General features: G+C 43.2%; 1 protein-coding gene across 1 annotated transcript; it reads right to left on the reverse strand.

The window, feature by feature from the left end:
• Window positions 1-8,507: 8,507 nt before the first annotated feature.
• SDE2 (SDE2 telomere maintenance homolog) lies at window positions 8,508-23,381 on the reverse strand. Its single transcript, XM_065401244.1, has 7 exons — window positions 23,253-23,381; window positions 21,528-21,645; window positions 18,960-19,071; window positions 18,189-18,358; window positions 15,548-15,659; window positions 13,273-13,645; window positions 8,508-9,397 (listed from the first exon to the last, which is right to left on the reverse strand). Exons 1-7 carry the CDS (start codon window positions 23,358-23,360, stop codon window positions 9,182-9,184), a joined length of 1,209 nt encoding a protein of 402 aa, XP_065257316.1. The 5' UTR covers window positions 23,361-23,381; the 3' UTR covers window positions 8,508-9,181.
• Between the last annotated feature and the right edge of the window lie 377 nt (window positions 23,382-23,758).

Raw genomic sequence — 23,758 nt, forward strand, 5'->3', positions numbered from 1 at the left:
GAGGTTAAAACAGTAGGATGAAGTTGTACCGTGCAGTGGATTCCCTTCTTTCTACTGATCCTTCCCACAGTGACTTCTAAGACTCCATAATACTTGACCTTGTATTATGCAATACACTCACTCTATAATGAAATTCCAAGTGTCCATATTACAATTTAGGTGATAACTCTGAGTAAATCAACAAAGTTTAAATTGGAAAATAAAGGATATCGATGCAAGAAAGTTACAAAAAATTTAAGAGTGGGTTAGACCTTAAAGATTGTTGAACCACAGAAATATATAGCAAACACATAATATCAACTCTTCTCTGATCAAATCTCATCTCTGAAATGTAACATGCAGCTTAACCACAGTATAACAAATATGAACTGGAAAAAACTTTCAAAGAAAAAAAAATGTGCATACTTTTCCTCTAGTGTCAGAACAAAGATTTCAGGTGGCCCCAAGGGGTTTTCAAGCCTCGAGTGTCCCTGAAGAGGAGTGTCAAGGTGGCAATCCAGCAAATCTTTCAACATTTCATGCTGCTTTTGCAAAAAAATTTCTCCGAAACTACCTGAGGTGAGAATTCCATTCAGATATTCTAACACAGACTCATCAGCAAGTTGGGCATCTGGAGACATGTTTGGTTGCAGTGATGGAAAAATGGGACTCTCTGACCAGGAGGTAAGGACCTATAGTTTCCCAGGATGAAAGTGAAGAGATACCAATTATTTCATAAAAGACAAGCAGTTCAGTCTCAGTGTTAGCAGGAGAATCCATGTGGAATTATGGGGTTTTCAAATATAGGACAAACTCACAAAAGTTTAGAAACTTAAATACCAACATTTTTAGAAGTACTAACCAAAAAAATCAAGTAATATTTTATACATGATTTAAAATGAGAGTGGAATTTTAAAAGCTGTTAGAATAGATAGTATCTGTGCACTCTGAAAATATTTTCAGATCATTTTACAATATTTGTAACAGGATATTTGTCAGTTTATTATTTATTTATTGTTCCTATTTATGTACTTGTTACTTATAAATTTATATAAAATGGCAACCTATAGTAGTAATGATTTGAATACCTATTGAACTTAAAAAAAAAAAAAAAAGCGACCTGTAATTGTTCAGACTTAAACCCCCAATTCCAGAGAGTACTTATGCACGTGACTAACAAAGTATGTGAGCCATCCCACTAATGTTAGTGCTCCAATTAGGAACACGCTTAAATACATTGATGAATCAGTGTCCCAGTTCACAGCAATTCCATATTAAAAGTAAGAGTTACTGAATGATAAATTAGCCCTTTCCATTCAAGCAGACCACACGTAAAGTCTGCCACCTTTTCCTATTCTACTTTTTACCAGGTTACTCCCCCCCCCCCCCCCCCCCAGAAAAAACTGCCAATTTGGATATTTGGCGTAGTAGATGGTTGTGCTGGAAGAGGCTAGATTGGTGCCCTTCCCTCCCCCCCCCCCACTAAGCAACACTGCATGCACCCCTTAATACACATCAATTTTTGGTTTGTATGCAGCCATTGGCCCCTGGCCTTGCGGAAGGTGGCAGGTGCCCCCTTTAGCCCGAAAGGTAGAACGAGGAACTCATATAACCCCCATAGGCGGCGACTCCATGGGTTCTCTGGGGCTGGAGCACCCATGGGGAAAAATTGATGGGTGCTCTGCACCCACTGGCAGCTCCACGCCCTGCCCCCCCAGCTCACCTCTGCCTCCGCTGCCTCCCCTGAGCTTCTCCTCCCAGCGCTTGCTGCTACAAAACAGCTGTTCTGCAGCGTAACAAGCTGTGGGAGGGAAGGGGGAGGAGCGGGAACGCTGCACGTTCAGGGGAGGAGACAGGGAAGAGGCAGGACCGGGGATTTGGGGAAGAGGTCCAAGAGGGGCAGGGCCTTCCCTGGAGTCAGGGCAGGCTGGGGGGGGGGGGGGAGTGAAGGTTGAGCACCCACCGGCACCAGGAGAAGTTGGTGCCTATAACCATGTCCTTAAGAAGGACATTGTAGAGCTGTGCAGAGAGAGGCTGCGCCTTGGAAAATTCACCAAGGCACAGCTGATTGCCCAGTTGGAAGAGAATGATCGCTCTAAGGAGCCGATTCCTGAGCCAGCTGGGGCCATGAGAGAGGCTGCGAGCAGCCAGGCAGCCCCAGGAGTCATCCCAGCCACCGACCCAAATGGGGATGTGGGAGGGGCTGAAAGCAGCCAGGCAGCCCCAGAATCCACCTACCCGACCAGCAGGGGATCTTCCTGACCAAGTTCCCCGTTGGTGGAGTGGAGACGTTGGTGTTGGAAATGGGACTGAAACTGAAAGAACTGGAGGACCGTGAGAAGAAACAGGAGGACTGTGAGAGACAGAGGTAACATGAACTAGTGACGGTGGAACTGAGAAGCAGAGAGACCCCTACCATGGTGAGTGGGGATGGGCCCAGGGTGGCTAAGCCCACAGGGAACTCTGATATAAAAGTGCTGCCTCAGTTTAAGGAAGGGGATGATATAGATGCCTTCCTCACTGCCTTTGAGAAGACCTGCAATGTGCACCAGGTTGACCCTGCAGACAGGCTTCGGCATCTCACCCCCTTTACTGGGTCCCAAAGCCATAGAGATGTTCAGCCAGATGGATGAGGTGGAAGCAGGGGACTATGAACGGTTCAAACAAGCCCTGCTACGCAAGTTTGAGCTGACCCCTAAGGTTTATAGGAAAAGGTTCCAGAGTGTACAGAAGACCCAGGGGATGACCTATCTGGAACTGGTCACGCTGATGGGGGGAAATACACCCACAAGTGGGTGTATGGGCCCAGGGTCCAGACCAAGGAGAACGTGATTGAACTAATGGGGCTGAAATCAGTGGCGTAGCCAGGTTAGGGTGACCAGATGTCCCGAGTTTATAGGGACAGTCCTGATATTTGGGGCTTTGTCTTATATAGGCACCTATTACCCCCCCCCCCCCCGCCTGTCCTGATTTTTCACACTTGCTGTCTGGTCACCCTAAGCCAGGTGGAGGAAAGAGGGGGAGCAGGGGGGAAAAAAATGCGCCACCCGCTGCAGCGCTTTTACTGTCAGGGCAGCGCTCTGGGTCTCCGGCGGCGGGACCTTCACTCGCTCTGCAGGTCTTCGGCGGCATTTCAGCGATGAAGCTTCAGTGCCGCCGAAAACACCCGAAGTGAGTGAAGGTCCCGCCGCCGAAGACCCGGCGAGCTGCCCCATCAGTAAAAGCGCCACTGCGGGTGGCGCCCAGTTCAGACCCACGCCACGGCAAGGAGCAGAACTTCAGGCCCGGCTGGGCTGCACATGGAAGGAAGGGAGTGGCTGGAGCTCCCGGGGCGCTGGGACCCCGCATGCCAGGGGGCTCCCAGGGAGACGTGGGGAGGGGGCGCTGCCAGGGGGACCCTGGATCCCAGAAGGGGGGGGCTCCCAGTGGGGGGCAGCCCAGCAGCACTCTCCGCAGCAGGGGCAGCAGCATCACTTCAGGGGCAGCATGGACTCGGAGTCAACAGGCCAGACCCAGTGCAGCGCATGCTGAGCAGGGGACCCCTGAGCCGGGCTGTATCATCTCGGGGGGGACGACAACCGGGACGGGCTGCAGCTCCCGGGAGGGGACCCAGCTGCCTCCTCCCCCCTGAAGGCTAATACATCCAGCAAAGCTTCCCCCCAAGCAGCCTTAAAAAAAAAAAAAAAAAAAAAAAAAAATCCGCTATAGCAAGCGGCGGCAGCTCTACTGCCGCTTCATTCTAGGGCAGCAATTCGGCGACAGGTCCTTTGCTCCAAGAGGGAGTGACGACCCTGCCGCCGGACGTGCCGCCCCCCCCTCTTCATTGGCCGCCCCAGGCACCTGCTTGCTATGCTGGTGCCTGGAGCCGGCCCTGGCTCTGAGAAAATGAAACCTTAACTCATTGTTCTTTCCAGGTCTTAATATACATACTGGAGCTGAGTAATAGATGCAGTTGAAAGGTGTGAATATCATGTCCTGTTGATCACTCCAAGTAGCTGACAATAGTGAAAAATTGAGACTAATTCATAAAATAGGATGAGCAATTAGTATAGTAACACATGCTTGAGAGGTACCCACATAGATGACTATGATTTACAATGTGCTCAGAAGGAGGTTATGCTGAGAAGTCACATTATGTATTTTTTACCAAGTGTGTCCCTGGGATAAAAGAATTAATTTTTTTTTTTTTAAATGAAATTCAGTGTTCACCATTTTTGCTGGTTCCTTCTCTTTTAACATTCTCCTCCCCACTTGAGAATGACTAAAAGGTTCTTTATGAGCGTAATTTCAAGTCTGTCCCTTTTTGCCACCAAATATCCATTTTCCTTTGTAGTCATCTGCTCAATCTGAGTAATTGCTCCTCTTGGCAAAAATAGTCCTTACACTTTAAAGCAAATGGGATTATACTAGTGCTAATCTGTTCAAAGGCACACCTATTATCTTTAGATTACATACACATGTAAAACCCCCCAGATTTCCATGTGTTATAATAGATGGGCACTTAAATATTACACCCTACATTTTCAGAAAACTGTATGCGCAAGTCGACTTCCTATAACCCAGCAGTAGCTGTGATGATAGACTCATAGACTTTAAGGCCATTGCTCCAGCAGGCATAATTAACATTAGAGAAAATGTATGTATATCCTTTTGTACCTTAGGGTGTCATTAAGCTTAATTAGTGAATGCTTGTAAAGCACTCCAAGATCCTCAGATGAAAGGCCCCCTGTGAATGCTAAGTGTTATTATAGAATACTTCACACCTCTATAGAGCATTTTTTCAATGGCCTTATGTGTTTTCAGATGTATTATAAAGATGGTGACACCAAGGCACAGAGAAATGTAATTACTTGCCTCATACCACTCAAGTTAGTTGCGGAGTTGATCTTCTGATTCCCAGGGCCCTGTTTTAACTCCATGAGAACTCTAATACACCCAAACTGACTCTAGGAATATTAGCTCAGGAGTTCTAATGAAAAGTACATGTCACACCTCGAATAGTCCAGCTCTATACTGTTAGGAATAGTTTCCTTTCTATAGAACAGGGGTGCCCACACCTACAGCCCCCCAGAGCACATCATAAGGCCTGCAGCCTGCTTCAACACTATATACTAACAGCCGATTCATTAGCATTTTAATCATCATGTAAATAGACAATACTGTACCTAGAAACAACCTCTCTCAATGCCTTCAAAACAAGCTGAACTTAAAATATAAATCAGTACAGGCAAGCTTAAATCTTATTAAAATAGGTAGAATCTGTTTGGCCCACACAAGGTTGTGCTTAGGTTTATGTGGCCCTCCTGTGTAATAAGGTTGGGCACCACTGCTGTAGAGCATATTTGCCAACAAGCCACTTGTGAATCCTAATGGCCAGATTTTGATTCTAGGTACACTAAGGTAAATCCAGATAGTTCCACTGAATTACTCCTCAGAGTGGAGTTACTCTGGATTTACAGCAGAGATCAGAAACTCTCAAAGTTTATGGGCCAGGTTAATATTTATTAACTCAATTTGGCATCTAACCAATTTTTCATAAAAAAAAAAAAATTAGCCAGAAAAACAAAACTCTGTCCATGAAAATGTAACTCGGACCTATTTCCCCTCTTCAAGCTGCTGTGCAATGCAACAATCTTCCCTGTGTTATCAGTGCACAGTGACATCTAGTGGAAGAATGATGCTTCTCAGCTCTCCTACTCTGGGAGCAGGGCCATGTGTCCATTAATATAGTGGTATTAGCAAAACAAGACTACTGAAGGATACAACTCGTACTAAAAACACATCTTCAGACAAAGCACTGGTGAATGACGGATAAGTTTGTAGTCATGGTAGGTGAGGTGGAGAGGAACTAGTAAAAGGTCAGTTTCCACCATAAATTATTCTAGGGCAGATTTTTTCCCCCAAAACAAGAAGCTCACAGCATATAGATTTTCTGTAGAATTAACTCAGGTGGTCAGCATCCAGCTGTGAGCACCTGCATTGGCCTCTCTCACCTGCATCCACACTGCTGCTGTACTAACTTGTCTAGGTTCTAGGACTTCTCACGGCATATCCCACAGTTCTGCAGTAAGCTGTGCTGCTTTAATTCTTTCCCAATGAGTCATGGGAGAACTTGTCTGTCTGGGCACACAAGGAAAAGTGTGCGAAAGCACTGGAGGACTGCCAGCACTAGAACTGTGTGAATAACTGGTTTTTCAGTTCTGAAAAAAAAAATTAAAAATTGTTTAGGTTAACCTTAAACTACAATTTTTCAAGCCAACCAAAAAGTAGAAAAATTTAAACATTCCATTTAGATTGATCATTTAGCTTTAAAAAACAAAACAAAAAAAACCTGAAGGTAACTCCAAAACAGTTATTTCAAATAAATTAAAATGATTTATTCTGTAAATGTCAAAAAGAATTTGATCGCAAAGTGCTTTTCAAATATTAACTAAGCATCACAACAGCCTTAAGATATCTCCTACCCATATTCAATAGATGGATAACTAAGATGCAGAGAGCTTACACATCTTGGCTAAAACCACACACAGAAGCAGTAGAAAAGCCCCCAAGAGTTAATTCTTAGGCTTATGCTCTAACTGCTACAGAAATAATTAAACTTACTAGAGCAATATTACTCCTTACAAGAAACAGTGCCTGTCAAATAATCAATGGGGAAGAGCACTCTGTGACTTTCATATTCCTTTGGGAAATACAATATAGGCCATGGTAGTGAGGGGAGCGTAAGGCCACAGGCTTACAACTAGTTCCAAAGCAGCTGCATGAACATTGTATAACTCTGTGGCTAACTGGGAAAGAGGTAAGGTTATTCCTAGACTAGAAGATTCAGTTGCTGATGACTGAATATTGCGAAGAGGGCAGGAGCTGGAAATGGAATATTGATACACAAACTGTTTATGTTAAAAGCAATGAAGGTGAACTGGTTGCCTGATACCTATTTCGTATTAGTTACTGCAATCCTCGACTACACCTTCTTCTGAAGCAAACCCTAGTACAAATAAACTCCTCATAGTCTCAGGGCAGGAGAGAAGAGATTGCTCTTTCCATTTTTCAAATGTGTCAAATTAAGCAAACCAACTTCTTTGCTTAATTTGAAGATAAATCTAAACCATTTGCACTGGATAAAGATGGGACAGGCTGCTAGTGAAAACCTCCAACACCAGCTTAGCACATACCACCTCAGAGCCACAGCCACACAGGAGCTGCCCTAGGTGAAGAACTCAAGTTGTGTTTGCATAAAAGAGACAGACACACACACACACTGTATATACCTAAACGGTCAAATTTTCACCCTCCAAGTTGCAGTACCTAGCTTCAAAACATAGTATGACAACTGCTCTCACTCTACATTCAGTATTCCCTTATTTTATAAGTGACACTTATCTTACACTAGCCACCCAATTTCCCCATGTTTCTGTAATTAAAAGCCACTGTTCTGCAAAGAATAGGGTGAGCAGGAAGCACTTAATGAGATTGCCTACTGTGCTAGAAAGATTCACCTTTCTGGGAAAGCGTTCATAGCATATCTAAGACAATCATCAACTGGGAAATGCCCATCATAGCAGGACCATACTCAGCTTGGAGACCTCTCCCATGCTGAACTTTTGAAGATCAGCCTGATCTTCAAAGAGCAGTTTCTATCTGTATGGTCTGCCTATCACTTGAGTGTCCATCACATACAGGGTTTCTTGCTGATACTTTACAATCAGCTCTATATTTTATTTTCTATAGTATTGCCTCTAGCCAATACAACTATATTTTGGATTAAGGAAGTGGCAGCGAATGCAACAGAGCTCCTAAGCTGGATTGTAACCTACACATTACTCTGGGAAAGAGGTTACAGCAGCCTTGGCAAGTAGTTATGCAAGAAGTGTATTCCTGCAGAGGACAGAAACTTTCATATTCAGGCTGTAAGTGGATTTCTTGCAGGATCACGAGCAGCTGTGATCAAAGTGTAAGTGCTAGAGGTCAAGATTACCCAGTTCTGTATTAGATACCTGCATGCTGTTTTAGTGATTTCATGCAGCAATTCCACAGGTTGACAATCCATTGCATAAAGGATCTTTTCTTTGCTTCTACTGGCTCTTTAAGCCGAAGTGAAATAAAAATGGTAAAGAACGTATTTCATAGGCGGCAACAGGCAGAAAGAACACTTGTGGAATCTATCCTACTCTTTTTATACAAACCTCTACTGAAGACAATGGAAGTTGCACCTATGAATCCATGGCAGCATATGGCCCTTGGCTTTCCACACGTGGCCTCTAACTTTGTAGGACCACTTGTGACAGCCATCTCCACTATTGTGGTATAAAACATGCTTTAGAATACCTACAATAATAGTGCTTCATCCAGCTCCCTGGAGAACACTCTGCTGCTTTTATTAGGAAGATGTCTCATTAAGCTTCAAGCCATTGCTCCACATTGTCTTCCAATTAATTTGCCTCCTTCATGTGTATTACTTACTTCAAAAGTATTTATAAGTGATGTCTTCTCCTTTCCCCCATTCAGAGTCTCTTCTACACCTTCATATATAAAGATTCCTTTATTAAACTGCTTTTCATATGAAGAAAACATATTTACACCAATAAGTCATATCACATACAAAACAGCAATGTTTTCACTTGTATTAGCCTGTTATACTAACGCTTGACAGCACCACCAAGCCAATTCACAAAGAGTGTATTTATCCATATCTGAAGTCACCCATACAAACAGTTTTCCCTTTCCCTCAAGACAGACTTCAGTTGTCAAGGCTGAATCATGTTTTAACTAAATTTTCATTATCTGAAGGGTATAGCTGGGCTAACTGGAGATTAAAGCAGATTAGTAATCCTATATTAACTCAGTTAGTTTGACTTTTACTTAATTGGGTACTGACAGTGTTGAACATCCATTTCTGGAAAGCACTCTCTCTTCTGAGCATCAGTTTCTCCTACCCTCCCAGGACACTGTGTGTGCTGTTAATTACATGATTTAATGTAGCAGTTTATATTTTTAACTCTCTTTAATACTCAGCATTTACTACTATGCAATTTACTCTGTGTGTTATGGTAACAACTGATGCTTTTATTAAGACCATTAAAAATGGAAATCAGTATCTACACACATCAAGTGCAAGTGGCAAGTTACAGAGTGACAACAGAACAGAAGCTGTTTTTCTGAAGTGTGCAAATATAAACAGAGATTAACAACAGCATATATTTTATTTCTTTTTCCCTTTAGAAGGCTTTGCAAACAGGGCCGGATCTATCTGGTCTTTAGACAGACCTCTCACTGAGAAAAGCCTTGCAGCTCTTTCCTGTAAAGTGCCTCCACATTTCAGACCCAGAGCCATCAGTTCAAACTTCAGCTTCTCTAATCCTAGCGCTTCCATCTCGGCAGCAGAGTTGAATGCCAGCAAATCTATTCGTGTAGGCTCCTGCAGAGAGAACATGCAATTAATTCATTGTTTTAACAGATTAACAATATGCTCTTCTTGACTTATGCTCATTTGGTCTCCAACAAGAATTCATTTGACAGAAGACTACTACTCCAGGCTTATTTGGAAGTCACCCAAACACTTTCAAAGTGTGACAATATAATTAAACATCTATGTACAGTAAGTGGGATATTTTCACAATTAAACTTCAATTCCAGTAATCTAAGGTTCCTTTTTGTGATCTACAGATAACTTAGAAATATAGTTATCCCACCAAAATACCATGGACCAAATTAGTGGTCAGAATTTAACAGTCTGTTTGTAAGAGAGAGGGCTGAACAAACTTGAAATAAAAACAAGTGACCTGTTCTTATCTTCTTGTTCTTCGGAAGAAAGATAAATAATCCCATGAACAGAGAATTCTTAAACACTTAGCAGTTCAACAGCCTTATCCTTCAGTTGCACAGGCCATCCACTACCCAGGACATAAAGCTACAAGCCTTCTGCATTCAGAATATAGCCCAGATGAAATAGTCACCATGAGTAGCAGGAAAGAGGGTGGGACAGCCTACATTTCTATTGCAACCACCCTGAAGTTACAAGAACTGCAGACAAAATATTCTCTTTTTATAAGGTGTTTAGGGAAGAGGAAAGCTCTAGGAGTGCATCTTATCTTGACGCATAGCATAGTTGACACAAACCATGCCTTAGATGGAGAAAATCGGCATCTTCAGCTTCTAGGAAGATTCAAATCAATGCAATTTATTAGTATCCGCTGAACCGAATATGGAATTTGGGACAACTCGTACACCACTTATTAACAAGCATAGTGCTGTCTATGAAGTATCATGCTGGAGTTAACAAAAGGGACTTAATAATAAACAGTCCCAGTGACTGAAATGAGACCACTCATTTGTCGGCCCAATACCCAGCAGTAAGTGTTTACTTAAGAACAGGGTCTGATTCTGTACAGTATCGCACACTGCCAAGCTGCACATACAAAAAACAAAAATATCACCTGGCTGTGTCTTAGCACCGAGAGGAGTTGTTATGAGGTCTTATTACTATAGTCACTACTTTTACAAAATGCAACGGGCACCATCATAATATTTGCCAACTGCAAGAAGAATTTACCATGCCATTGGTGAAGTTTCCTGTTCTAAGAGGAGGGAACGCTGCAAATAATGAGGGAAAGATAAAACACTGCAGTGTTGCAAATATCCAGTTTAAGATGGTTCCTACTGTGCACTCAAGTGTATACTACAAAGTTTCAGTTAACTGAACTACACCTGTTAAAAACTGAAGTACATTTTGTGATGGGTTTTCCCTCATTCAATTATGTTTGTTCACTTACTTGCCAATTGTCAAGATTCAACTTTTTGGAATGAATGCGTCCAAACATATTACTATGACTAATAAAGACTCTGCAGGAATCAAAGGCTGAAAATCGAGATTTGATTGGCTAGAAAGCTAATCCAGGCCTCTCACGTAGCTGACAAAAATTCAACAAAGTAACATACTATGTCAGTGATGTGACTGAATGAGCTTTCATAAGACTCTGAACTGCACATCTATTAAGGAAATATGAGTAAGCAGGTTACTTCACTGTTGAGATAATGGATTCATTGTTTCCTTTAAATCTGCTCTTCCACCAAGATTTGTAAACTCAACTGTGGCACATCACATCCTTGTTCCCACCTCCCAGGAGCTGCTACTGTCTAAGAGACATACTGGAACCAAATCTTATTGCCTGAATGAGAGCTGCAGTCTCAGCCACATCTAAGGTGGTTTGTCCAAGCACCACACTGAAGTGTTTATATAAGAGAAAACCAAGATAGATGAACTAGTCAATTGGCTTTTGTCTGCTCCAAATAAAAGCCCCAAGTGACTAACTTCTAACTTAGGTGACCTTCAAGGATGAATATTAAGGTCAACCTACACTTACAGGTGATGTGACCAAACCTGATACAGTGAGCCGGAAAATCTTTCATCCTACAAAGTAGATTATATTTTCCCAGAGGAAGAACTTTTCATGCAAAGGGGATGATCTCTGGTTACACTTATGGGAGAGAAGCGAAGACACTCACAAGGAGTGCCTAACCCCTTCAGGACAGAGAGAACAGATATCTGAGACATGGAGAGCCCTAAAGATGCTAGGACTCGGCTATCTCAGAGATTAACATTCCCCCATGACCTATCACTCCAGTTACAATCTGAGGCGTTACTGCTTTGGTTCCAGTGCTGAACTCATGGGGGTTGTGTGATAGGTGTCAGTGGAGGACCCTCTCTGGTATTAGTTTCCATTAGAGCTAGTACATGGCTACATTTAGTCCATAGTGCAGGATGCATCTTTCATTGATCTTCCTCCTGTCCTAACCAGTGGGATTTTTTCAATTGAGTGAAGGTGATAGCTTCAGGGGAATATTTTATTTAAGATAATTAAGTGGCCTCAAGACACTAGTATAATGATCACTTAACATCACCTCACCAACAGATATATGGACCACATGATACTGAGGCAATATAGCCACTTAGGGAGCAGTCTAGTTACCATCCCCTGCAGGAGCCCAGGCGCACTAGTAGGTTTTTTATGAATACTTCTACTGAATGAATAGTCATACAAAAGGCAAACCAAAGCCCACTATACACATCCATACTCATCAGATGTTTAGAGGCAAACCCCTTCTGACAGATAACTGCTATTATGTTTGTTTAGAATACACTTAACAGGATTTTTATGTTGGATATATTCTGGATCTCTTCTAGATCAATTTACAATAGCAACAGAGATGCATTGTTCAGCTTGTGTGTATTGTGCTTCCCTGATGACAGTCCAGTGTAGTCACTCCTCAATTAAAAGAGCCCAGGCTACTTATATGTGGAGTAGTTTAGAGAAGAAGGAAAGTTTCTTTTCTAAATATCCTACATTTCCCAAGAGCCAAGGAACACATTCCAGTATGTCAAATCAGTTTTTTGGCTATTTATCATATTGGAATTCTTGCCTCAAGAATTCTGGTCTCTCTTTGATCCTTGCCTCTGACTGCAGAACAAGACTCTTGCATACAGATTATAAAAGGATCTAGTACAGGGATCTCAAAATCAAATCACCACGAGGACCACATGAGGACTAGTACATTGGCCCGAGGGCCACATCATATAAAGGTACAAAAGCCACTTCCCCCGCCTCCACTCCACCCCTTCCATGAGGCCCCACCCCTGCCCTGCCCCTTCCCACTCCTTCCCCGCCCCCATTCCAACCCCTTTCCCCAAGTCCCCACCCCAACTCCCACCCCCTCCTTGCCCCTGCCCTGCCTCCTCCCCTGAGCGCGCAGCTCCCTGCTCCTCCCCCCCCTCCCTCCAGGAAAGCACTAAATGCCGCCAAACAGCGGGAAGCGCCTGGAAGTAGGCAGAGGAGCAGAGACGCGGCGCACTGGAGGGGAAGGGGGGGCGGCGGGTGAGGGGAGCTTGGAAGCCGCAGGAAATAACTCCTGGGGGAGGAGGGGCGCACAGGGAGCTTGGCGGGTTGCAGCAAATAACTCCCCGGGCCGGCCGCGTGTTTGAGACCCCTGATCTAGCATATCTAACCCAATTTGTTTTAAAGTAGTATATGCAGTGACTTGGGAATTGTTTTGAGCTGCTATAAGGACCTATTTAGAGCCGTGAGTGAGCATTCTTTAGAAATACGAATTATCATGAGAACCATCAAGGCAAGTTAATTTTTAGACCCAACTACTTTGGCCGGGTCCCTTTATGTCAGTTAGGTAGGTCATTCACTAACTGGATGATAGAAAAAGTGGTCCAAAGATAGATGATGGGCAGAGAGGAAAAAGCAGCAATAGGTCCATCTCTAGACATTCAAATTTAGTACTGCTTACTGTGCTCTGCAACTGGTTTGTTTCCTGCTGAGTAGCTGAAACAGTCTCTTGCTCCCCATCCTTCAGGGTCTTTGCTGCTTCATTTTTTTCATCAGCTGCTGGAGTTTCAGTCTGACCACCTGCAGGCACCTCCTCTGGTAGATCTTTTCCAAGATCTTCTGGTTGTTCCTGCGATTTCTCAGTAGCATTGGAGGCTGAACTGCATCCGATGGAATCCTCTGAGCTACTGGGCCACTCACTTGCGAGTTCAGTCTTTTCAACATGGCTGCCAGTTGATTGCCAACTACCTTCTGCCATGCTAGGAGAATCATCTTCACTATCACTATCACCATCACCGGAGCTCTCAGGATCCGCCAGTCCTTCCACACCCATCCTGTCACAAACAACACTGGTTAAAAATTTTTAATTAAAAAGAGTCACTTTCCCCTTCACGTGCCCTAAAGAGCTCACTGTACTAGCAGGAGAGGCTCCAGGCACCAGCGCACCAAGCGTGTGCCTGGGGCGGCAAGCCGCGGGGGGCAGCCTGCTGGTCGCTGTGAGGGCGGCAGTCAGGCTGCCTTCGGCAGCATGCCTGCGGGAGGTCCGCCGGTCCCGCGGCTTCGGCGGCAATTCGGCAGTGGGTACGCTGAAGGCACGGGACCGGCGGACCTCCCGCAGGCATGCCGCCGAATCCGCATTTCCAGCGGACCTCCCGCAGGCATGCCGCCGAAGCCTGCCTCACTGCCGTGCTTGGGGCGGCAAAATACATAGAGCCGCCCCTGTGTACTAGCCTAGCAAAGGAGGACTAGACTGGATTGTCTCCAGACCAATTTAATTCCTGCACTCAAAAGGGTAGAAGTCACTGTTACTGTACATAACTCCAAGCACTCCCTCAGGCGCCAGATATACTTTCTGAAGCACTCCTAGTAAAGAATGAGCCAAATCTACTACTGCCACGTGGCAGACCTTTAGCCACATGAGCATCTTTACTATGCCTAACCATTCTAGTTCATCATTTTAAATAATGGAATTCAAAAACGCATTTTGTTAAAAGAACAGAACAATTTATGATTCTCCCACTGTTTTCTCTATGAAAGATGAACAAACTGGAGTATGAGAAGATTAGAGGGGTCAAAAAAGTCTTCAAGTTACGTAAGGTAGGAAAGGTTGAGCCCAGTTTAATTATCCAGATGAATACTGATGAGGGAAGGGCAGCAGAAGGCATGAAGTAGTACAGTAACTCCTCGCTTAACGTAGTTATGTTTCTGAAAAACGCAACTTTAAGCGAAACGATGTTAAGCGAATCCAATTTCCCCATAAGAATTAATGTAAACGGGGGGGGGGGGGGGGGGGGGGGAAGAGGCTTAGGTTCCAGGGAAAAATGTTTTTGCCAGACAAAAGACATTATATACATATACAGTACAAGTTTTAAACAATTTTAAACGAACACTGTAATACTGTACTCAGCTATGATGATTGTGAAGTTTGGTTGAGGTGGTGGAGTCAGAGGGTGAATCGTCCGGCTGCTCCTTTTGCTGTTCTTTCCAAAGTGCCGGGGGTGCTCAACCCCAGGCCTGCCCCCACTCCACCCCTTGCCCCAAGGCCCCTGCCCCGCCTCTTCCTGCCCCTGCTCCATCCCCTCCCCACCCCGAGCATGCCGCGTCCTCGCTCCTCCCTCGTCCCCCCCAGCCTCCTGAATGCCGCGAAAAAGCTGATTGCTGCAGGCGGGAGGGGGGAGGCTGCGTGCCGCATCCTCGCTCCTTCCCGCTCTCCCCCAGAGGCTCCGGAACGCCAGGAAACAGCTGATTGCTGCAGGCAGGTGGCGCGGGGAGGGAGGGGGAGTTGCCGATCCGCGGGGCCAACAGCAGGTGGGAGGTACTGGGTGGTGTTGAAGGGGAGCTGATGAGGGGCTGCCAGCCCATCCTGGTTCCAAGCCCGCAGGGCTAAACAATGTTATAAGCAAACATAGCGCAACTTTAAATGAGTATGTTCTCTAACAGATCATCGACGAAACAACGTTAACCGGGACGATGTGAAGTGAGGCGCAACTGTATGAGGGAAAGACGAGAGGGGTCAAAGCTCCTTCGGATTAGATTTCCTGAGTGCCTGTAGAATGGCGGTAGCACTGTTCCGGGGAGTTATCAGCTGTCTGACTTTTACTGGTGATTAGTTACAATAGTATTTTAATTTTATTTTTAAATCTGTACCAGTGGTACAAAAAGTGATCATTTCCCCTTGGTAAGTATCTATTGCTTTTCTTATTCTTTACAAAGCTTGTTCAAGCCATAACACTTACCAAAAACATTGTCTTTTCCCAAATTTTGCTCCACTCTTTTCAGACTCATTTGGACGCTTCCGACAATCACTGGTTTCTGGAGACACCATCTTACTGGAAGAGGCCTGCATTCCTTCAAAGCAAAGTTAAAAGTTCAGTACCTTTGCAGATTTATTCTACTCTATTAGGTTATTATGCGATTACCAAGTCCAAATAAGAAGATTTTAAAGCTCCAGATAGCTGCTCAAGGAGAACTCTATGGTTCCAGTTACTTTCCATAAATATGCGAGAGGTCTTTCTTTAGTATTCGTGGAAGGTGCTGGACTGAGAGCCCTGGAGAGTGAAGTCTTCCATATAAACTCAGAACAGGCATAAGTGTGGGCAGCAGCAGCAAAAGCTTCCCCACAGGAGTAGAGAGTCAACCCTGTACTGGAGAGAGCCCTTCTGAGGTGAAAAGGTATCTTGTGCCCCTGCTGAACCTCCCAACAGGGTAACAATCAGTGGCTAAACAAAGTAACTGCAAAAGACACTTGTGTAATCCAGATATTTTATTAGATTATATTCAATTTCTAAACTCTCCATAAAATGTGTTAATTATGATCTTTTTACTACAAAAAAGTTTACATATGATTCTTACTGCTAAGCTCCTATCAGCATCTTCAGAGAGTTCTTGATGGCACTGCTGCTAACCTGGGACTCATGTAGCCTACCTGTAGATTACATTGGTGTAAAATGATATATCATTTGTATCTGTGTTGCAACTTTTGTGTAATATTCCAATTAATTTTATTCAAAGGAGGAAAACCTATTTCTATTGGTTTTCATTAGAAGTAGGGCTGTCGATTAATCGCAGTTAACTCACGTGATTAACTCAAAAAAATTAATTGTGATTAAAATTGCACTATTAAACTATAGAATACCAATTGAAATTTATTAAATATTTTTGGATGTTTTTCTACATTTTCAAATATATCTATTTCAATTATAATACAGAATACAAAGCATACAGTGCTCACTTTATATTATTTTTTATAACAAATATTTGCTCTGTAAAAATGATAAAAGAAATAATATTTTTCAATTCACCTCATACAAGTACTGTAGTGCAATCTCTTTATCGTGAAAGTGCAACTTACAAATGTAGGTTTTTTGGTTACATAACTGCACTCAAACACAACACAATGTAAAACGTTAGAGCCTACAAGTCCACTCAGTCCTACTTCTTGTTCAGCCAATAGTTAAGAGAAACAAGTTTGTTTACATTTATGGGAGATAATGCTGCCCACTTCTTAATTACAATGTCACCTGAAAGTGAGAACAGGCATTCGCGTGGCATTTTTGTAACTGGCGTCGCAAGATATTTATGTGCCAGATGCACTAAAGATTCATATGCCTCTTCATGCTTCAGCCATCGTTCCAGAGGACATGCTTCCATGCTGATCAAGCTTGTTAAAAAAATAATGCGTTAATTAAATTTGTGACAACTCCTTGGGGGAGAATTGTATGTCTCCAGCTCTGTTCTACCCTCATTCTGCCATATATTTCATATTATAGCAGTCTTGGATGATGACCCAGCACATGTTCGTTTTAAGAACACTTTAACTGCAAATTTGACAAAATTCAAAGAAGATACCAATTGGAAATTTCTAAAGATAGCTACAGCACTCGATCCAAGATTTAAGAATCTGAAGTGTCTTCCAAAATCTGTGAGGGACGGGGTGTGGAGCATGCTTTCAGAAGTCTTAAAAGAGCAACACTCTGATGCGGAAACTACAGAACCCAAACCATCAAAAAAGAAAATCAACCTGCTGCTGGTAGCATCTGACTCAGATGATGAAAATGAACAAGCGTCAGTCCGCCCTGCTTTGGATTGTTATCGAGCAGAACCAGTCATCAGCATGGACGCATGTCCCCTGGAATGGTGGTTGAAGCAACAAGGGACATATGGATCTTTAGTGCATCTGGCACGTAAATATCTTGTGATGTCGGCTACAACAATGCCATGCAAAAACCTGTTCTCACTTTCAGGTGACATTGTAAACAAGAAGCAGGCAGCATTACTTTCTGCAAATGTAAACAAACTTGTTTGTCTGAGCGATTGGCTGAACAAGAAGTAGGACTAATTGGACATGTAGGCTCTAAAGTTTTACATTCTTTTATTTTTGAATGCAGGCTTTTTTTGTACATAATTCTACATTTGTAAGTTCAACTTTCACAATAAAGAGATTGCACTACAGTACTTGTATTAGGTGAATTGAAAAATACTATTTCTTTTGTTTTTTACATTGCAAAAGTTTGTAATAAAAATAAACAAAGAGCGCTGTACACTTTGTATTCTGTGTTGTAACTGAAATCAATATATTTGAAAATGTAGAAAACATCCAAAAATATTTAAATAAATGGTATTCGATTATTGTTTAACAGTGCGATTAATCGCGCGATTAATATTTTTAATCACTTCACAGGCCTAATTAGAAGTCAAATTTGTTCTATTTCACGCAGATGAAATAGTGAGATGTAGCCCACAATATTTAAGGTCAGTAACAATTTCTCAAATAGTGTTAATTCAAACAGCCATATTTTAATAAGATATGATTGAAAACAGTCCTATGTTGACTGATAACGGTTATTTTAAGGAGTCATTCCAAGTGCTCAGTAGTACCTTTAAGGACTGAATCCTCTAGCCGCTCAGCCATCTCGTGACACTGTTGCTGGTAGTCTGGATTAGTGAAAAAGTGCTTTGGTTCTGCAAGTTTACGCTGCAGCCTTTCCAGGCGTCTTTGTTCTTTTTCTGCTTCTCGCTCTGCTTGCTGCTTCACCCACTCAGCCATTCTGCAGAGAAAAAAAGGTCCAGAAAATAGGAACCATTCAGGCATTTTAATCTAACCATGATTATTGCTCTGCAGTTACAGAACACTTTCACCCACTGATAGGGACAGAAAAAGGAAGAGGACAGGAAATAAGTGAGTTAGTCATAAAAACAGATGCACCCTGCAGCAACTCAAGGAAATTTCACTACAGGAGGGAGAAATGTTTATTTATGCAAGATAGACTATTGATGGAATCCATAGCTCCCTGGCCTGCAGCTATAGGGTAGTGTGCTTTGAGGATTCTATATTTTTTTTCTTTTGTGTGAGAACATTCTTCTACCCCCTGAGAAACACTTTCAAGAGGTGCAGACAAGCATGTCACAAACAGGTTGCAGTATGGTCACCTTTAATTTACACTAGCTATATACTCTTCAAGCAGACAGTTGACTCCTCCTGGCTTCTATCCATATTGTGCTAAGGGTTTCAAAGCGCTAAAAGCTCCTTCTAATATCCATAAAGTTTCATTATTCTGACTATAACAGCCTCTCGTTTGACCTCTTCTAACAATGAAAGATAGGTCATTGTATTTTATAATGATATTTCTGAGAAAGTAAATGCCTCACGCTTTTTCGTGGTTAACGTCTCGTAGTCTCCTTCCACTAAGATCTCGGCAAGCCTCTCGATTCGTTGTCTTTTCAATTTGAGCACCAAGTGCTCGAAGCATAGATCCAAAACCTGAAAGTTACCAGAAGTCAGCTACAAAGCTGTGATAGGGAGATCTACAGGATCAGGACCATTACAGTTTTTAAAAATAGCTATTCCCCTTCCTCCCCACGCCCCAGTAATAAAGATCAAGGTAATGAGACATAATATACTAGAGAAAAAAATCTTGTTAGTCCCACCATTGGTGAAGAAAGAGATACTGAAAGTTTAGTGACTTGCTTTCTCTCAGAATAACTGAGGCCAAAGATGAGCTGTAAATATTTAACGGATACAATGTGATAAATTATATTATTGAGCTGAATGTCTCAAACATCAAGTCAAAGAGAGGCATTCCAGGTATAACTAACTTTAAACTATCTTTTAATTTTAGCTCTCCTGAAGTCATGCCAGCTGGATTCCTGAGCTACTGATATCCCTAGAATATGTATTCCTGATACTTCAGGCTACTGGAGTCCTCTAGCACAGTGGTTCTCAATCTTTTCCATATCACGAACACTTGAGCCTCCCCTCCCATCTATCCAGGATCTCCCAATGGGACCATTATCATGACCCCCATATATTGAGGACACCTGCACAGGGGCTGGGGAAATGATTTTTGTAGACTATTGCCTGGATTTTGCAGAGTGCCAACAAAAAATAATTGCCCAAGAGAGGCAGTCACATAAAGCAATGTGGTCTGGTGGAGACCCAGTAATGTTAGAGTTCTACTTACACCTCTGCTACTGACTTGCTCTTGTCATGTCACTTAACTTCTGTCTCAATCCCACCCCCTCACCAGTTACGGATAATACTTACCTAACTACCGTGAAGAAACACAGTGAGGATTAATGTCAGTGCAGAGCTTTAAAGTACTACGTAAGTGCCATTTATTACACTATTCTTTAACTATAAGTTGAACAAAACTGTTCTAGAATCCTTGAAGATCCTTTAAAGCAGCCTTGAAAAAAATGGCATGGAAATTTACCAGGCCAGGCATCTACCCATACAATAAGAGAGTCACCTATTCACTCCCCTATTAAAACAAACTATTGCCATAGGTGAACAGAATTTTGCAAAGCTGATTCCAAGCAGACACTTGTGAGGAAGTTGCTTATTACAGGTTTCATTGGATTTTATATTCTAAAACAAAACAAAACAAAACAAAAAGACAGCTATTTTCTAAACCTAGGCCCAATTCTGCTCCTATTGAAGTCTATGGCAATGCTCCCAAGCCCTATCATAAACTTTTCAGTTTCTCTGTGACTGTCTGATTTTGAGCCCAAAGGGACCATTAAGCAGGCCTTCAGAGGCTGAGTGCCTTGTTTTACCCCACATTTTCATTTTAAAACTCAAACAACAGAAGTACTTGACAAGGCCAACGGTATGATTTTGAAAAATACTATTTAGTTGACTAGGCCCAGCAGGGCTCCAATGGCAACTGTGACATCACAGAATGATGCATGCTGGACTGTCACAGTAGAGTAGATGCTGGCAGGCATGACAGTGGGTGTTTGGAAGTTATAAACAGATACCAGCAGCCAGTTGTCTTCGGGGAGATTAAAAAAGTCACAGAAGCAGTATTTACTTTCATTCTGCCTAATTCTATAAATAAGGTGTAGCAAGCTGGACTGGAATTCTAAAGGAAGCCCCCTTGATTTCTGTGGCCTGCAGATAGGAAATGCTGGCGAACTTTACTGAACCTTTTACAATGAATGCATTTATCTATCAAATATGAAAATATAATTAGTCCAGTAACCTGCTTAACTTTGTTATTAAATTCAGTTTTATAATGCGCCTACATTTCAGCGTTTCAGAGCGGTGCATCTCTTTGTATTGATGATACAGAATATATTTAATACAGTTATTGAGAGGGAAATGGGTTGTTCTGGCAGCTGAGCAGTAGGCAGCTGGGTCTTTTGAAACTTAACTGGGTGGGAGGCAATTTGAGTTTGTGCGATAAACACATTATAGTTGAATCTTTCACTGATAATTACTTTAGCAGAAACAGTTTATTTTGACATTTAAATGGTCAAGTTTAGGTTTCACAGGTACAATTTCAGATTGTCTGCACTGCAGACCCAGGAAACCAACACTGCATCAGTTACACTCACTTCACATTTTTATGTTCATAAAGGTTAGAATTTTTTTTTTTTAAATGAAAGCTTGAATTCTGGAGCAGGACTGCATGGCAAGTAGTAGATTCTGTGATGAGCTTTATGGCCATGAAATCTTAGAATGAAGGAGTTCTGGCTATCAAGGATTTTTTTGACTCACAAGTTTATTGTAGACTAAAATAAGCTAAGAACCTCCATAGGTCATGGTTTAGGGTGAACTTTTCAAAAACATCAAAGTGACTGAGGAGCCTAACTCCTGTTGATTTTCACTGAAATTTAGTTTCTGAAAATCCCTTGGGGGCTTTTGAAATTTTACCCCTAGACTCCTAATACATTAAAAATTTGACAGTCCCCCATGCAGCATCAGCAACTAACCTCCTTTTCCACCACAAAGTCTTGGCTCCAGACTATAAACAACCCCATCCTGTAGCAAGTCTTCAGTATTAACCAGTCGTCCGTTACATTTCACATAGAAACTGTCCTCAGGAATGCCCTAGAAACAAAAACATTGTCTATAAAAACGGATTTTAATCAGTCTGAGTAATCCATTTTAAAACAATAAAAGGAGAATCGACTTTTTACCTCCTTTTTAATAAGAAATTAAAAACAAAGAAGAAGCTTTCTAAGACTCCCAATCATTCACTGAATATGTATAATCTTAAAAATTACAAATACATTTTTAAATCAAGTTATGGGTAACTCACTTGATGAACTGGAATTAAAATACAAAGTGCAAGGTATATTTTCAATTCAAGTTATTAGTGAAGGTTAAAGGTGCTTATAGAGTAGTTTACATTCACCTACAAATGGATTCCACTGTTAAAATACACTTTATATCACTTACTAGAGGTGCTTAAGCTTTGTATTAGCCAAAAAATAAAATAAGCACCTCCTCTTCCTCCACTCATCTAGGGCAATTAGAGGAAAGAAAGAAGATACCCACAACCCCAGGATGTCAAAGTTTGTCTAGTGCATTGTTAACTCCTCCAGTAATAGTAGGAAGAAGAGACCAGAGATTCCTGGCTCCCTGTATGGCAAGTGGGCAGAGCATGTCTGATGCAGTTGGCCAGAAAGAGTGAAAGATTTCACTGCTGTCACCTGCAGATGTTGGGAGTGCGAGCCTTGCTGTTCTCCCTAAGGCTGTGAAGGTGGAAGAAGATACAAAACTGGATTTTTTTAAGAAGGTAGCCTTTGGCTATAGCAGACCATCATTTGTAATTGAGAGAAATAATGTTCTTATATTTACCGCACCAGATGTGGACTCAGGAAATCTGGGCTCAGTTCCTTACTCTGCCACAGATTTCCTGTGTGACTTTAGGCACATCACATAATATCTCTTGTGTCTCAGTTCCTCATCTTTCCCTCATCTCTCTTGCTATTTAGATTGCATGCTCTTAAGCGAAAGAAGATTGCTCTTATTATGCATTTGTACAATATTTGGCACAAAGGGGCATCAATCTCAGCTGGGGCCTCTAAATGCTACTACACTAAGCTATTGTTCTGTACATATTAAGAAAAACTTAATAATCAACAGGACCCTACTAGAGTTTTTAAAGAATCAGCTCCTCATTTATTTGCCAAGACCCCAAACCAGGGTCTCCTCTATTATAGTTTAAGTGTCAGTGAGATCCTGAAACAGCCCAAGAAGCTGCAAATATGGGGACTGTTGATATTTCAGTGACCGCCTCAACTACTGAAGATTTAGAGGGGGAGGGACAGGTCTTCAAGCTCACGTCTTTGCTGGTAAAGAGATTTTCTAGTTTGTCAAACAAAAGCAAACTCTCCAGTAGCAGGGCACTAGAACCTAGTCCCCACAGACACACACGGGCAGGTTTTGTAGCGAAGAGAATGATCCATGAGCAGGCCCAAGGCACGGGCAGCGCCCAGGTTCTGAGGACAACAGTGGACTCTTAGGGACCAGATCAACATCACCTTCCTCCGCGCCCCCTCCCGCGGGGGAGCCCCCGCCTGCCCCCCAAAGCGCCGGGGGGACTCCCCCAGCTGCCTCCCCACCCCCAATGCGCGGGTGACACCTGACCCCCAGAGCAGGGACACCCCCAATAGGGGCAGGGCCGCCCCCAGCTGCCCTCCCGCTCCTACCTGTGCCCGGCAGCGAATGCGGAGCCAGTCCCGCACCGACCCGCCCCCGGGGGGCAGCGGCACTAGCTGCGCTCGAGAAGCGTCCGGGTCCCGCACCAGCAGCGCCATCTTCCCCCGCTCAGCAGCCCCGGCCTAGGCGAGACAGGAAGCGCCGCAGGGAAGCCAGCAGGCGCGGCGCACGCTGATGACGCAAGAACCAACCCGGAAGCTGGGCACCCGTCACGTGGCTGGAAGGAGCGCTGCTCGTGGGTCGCAGCGGGAGGGGCAGGTCTGGAGGAGACCGATAAAGAAGGGCGGGGGCTGCCGGGGCGGAGCTGTGGGGTCGCCTCCTCCTGGGCCCGGGCAGCAGAGAAGGGTACAGCAGCAGCAGCTTTTGCTTTGCTCCTTCTGCAGCCTTTGCGCTCCCGGAGCTACAAGGCAGCTGCCTGTGTCGGACTGAAATCTTCCCCCCCAGCCCGTCATGTGAACTGGGAGCTTTTTCTTCTTGCGGCTGATGTAGTGTTGAA

This window comes from Emys orbicularis, chromosome 3 (assembly GCF_028017835.1).
Source record: "Emys orbicularis isolate rEmyOrb1 chromosome 3, rEmyOrb1.hap1, whole genome shotgun sequence".
In the NCBI taxonomy this organism is placed as follows: Eukaryota; Metazoa; Chordata; order Testudines; family Emydidae; genus Emys; species Emys orbicularis.

Excerpts from the sequence above, each read along its gene's own strand:
- SDE2 (XM_065401244.1), bottom strand. The coding sequence starts at position 23,360 with ATGGCGCTGCTGGTGCGGGACCCGGACGCTTCTCGAGCGCAGCTAGTG. Across the intron at positions 21,646-23,252 it reads GCATTCGCTGCCGGGCACAG|GGCATTCCTGAGGACAGTTT; the intron begins GTAGGAGCGGGA and ends TTTTGTTTCTAG. Across the intron at positions 9,398-13,272 it reads CAAACCAGTTGCAGAGCACA|GAGCCTACACGAATAGATTT; the intron begins GTAAGCAGTACT and ends TTCTCTCTGCAG.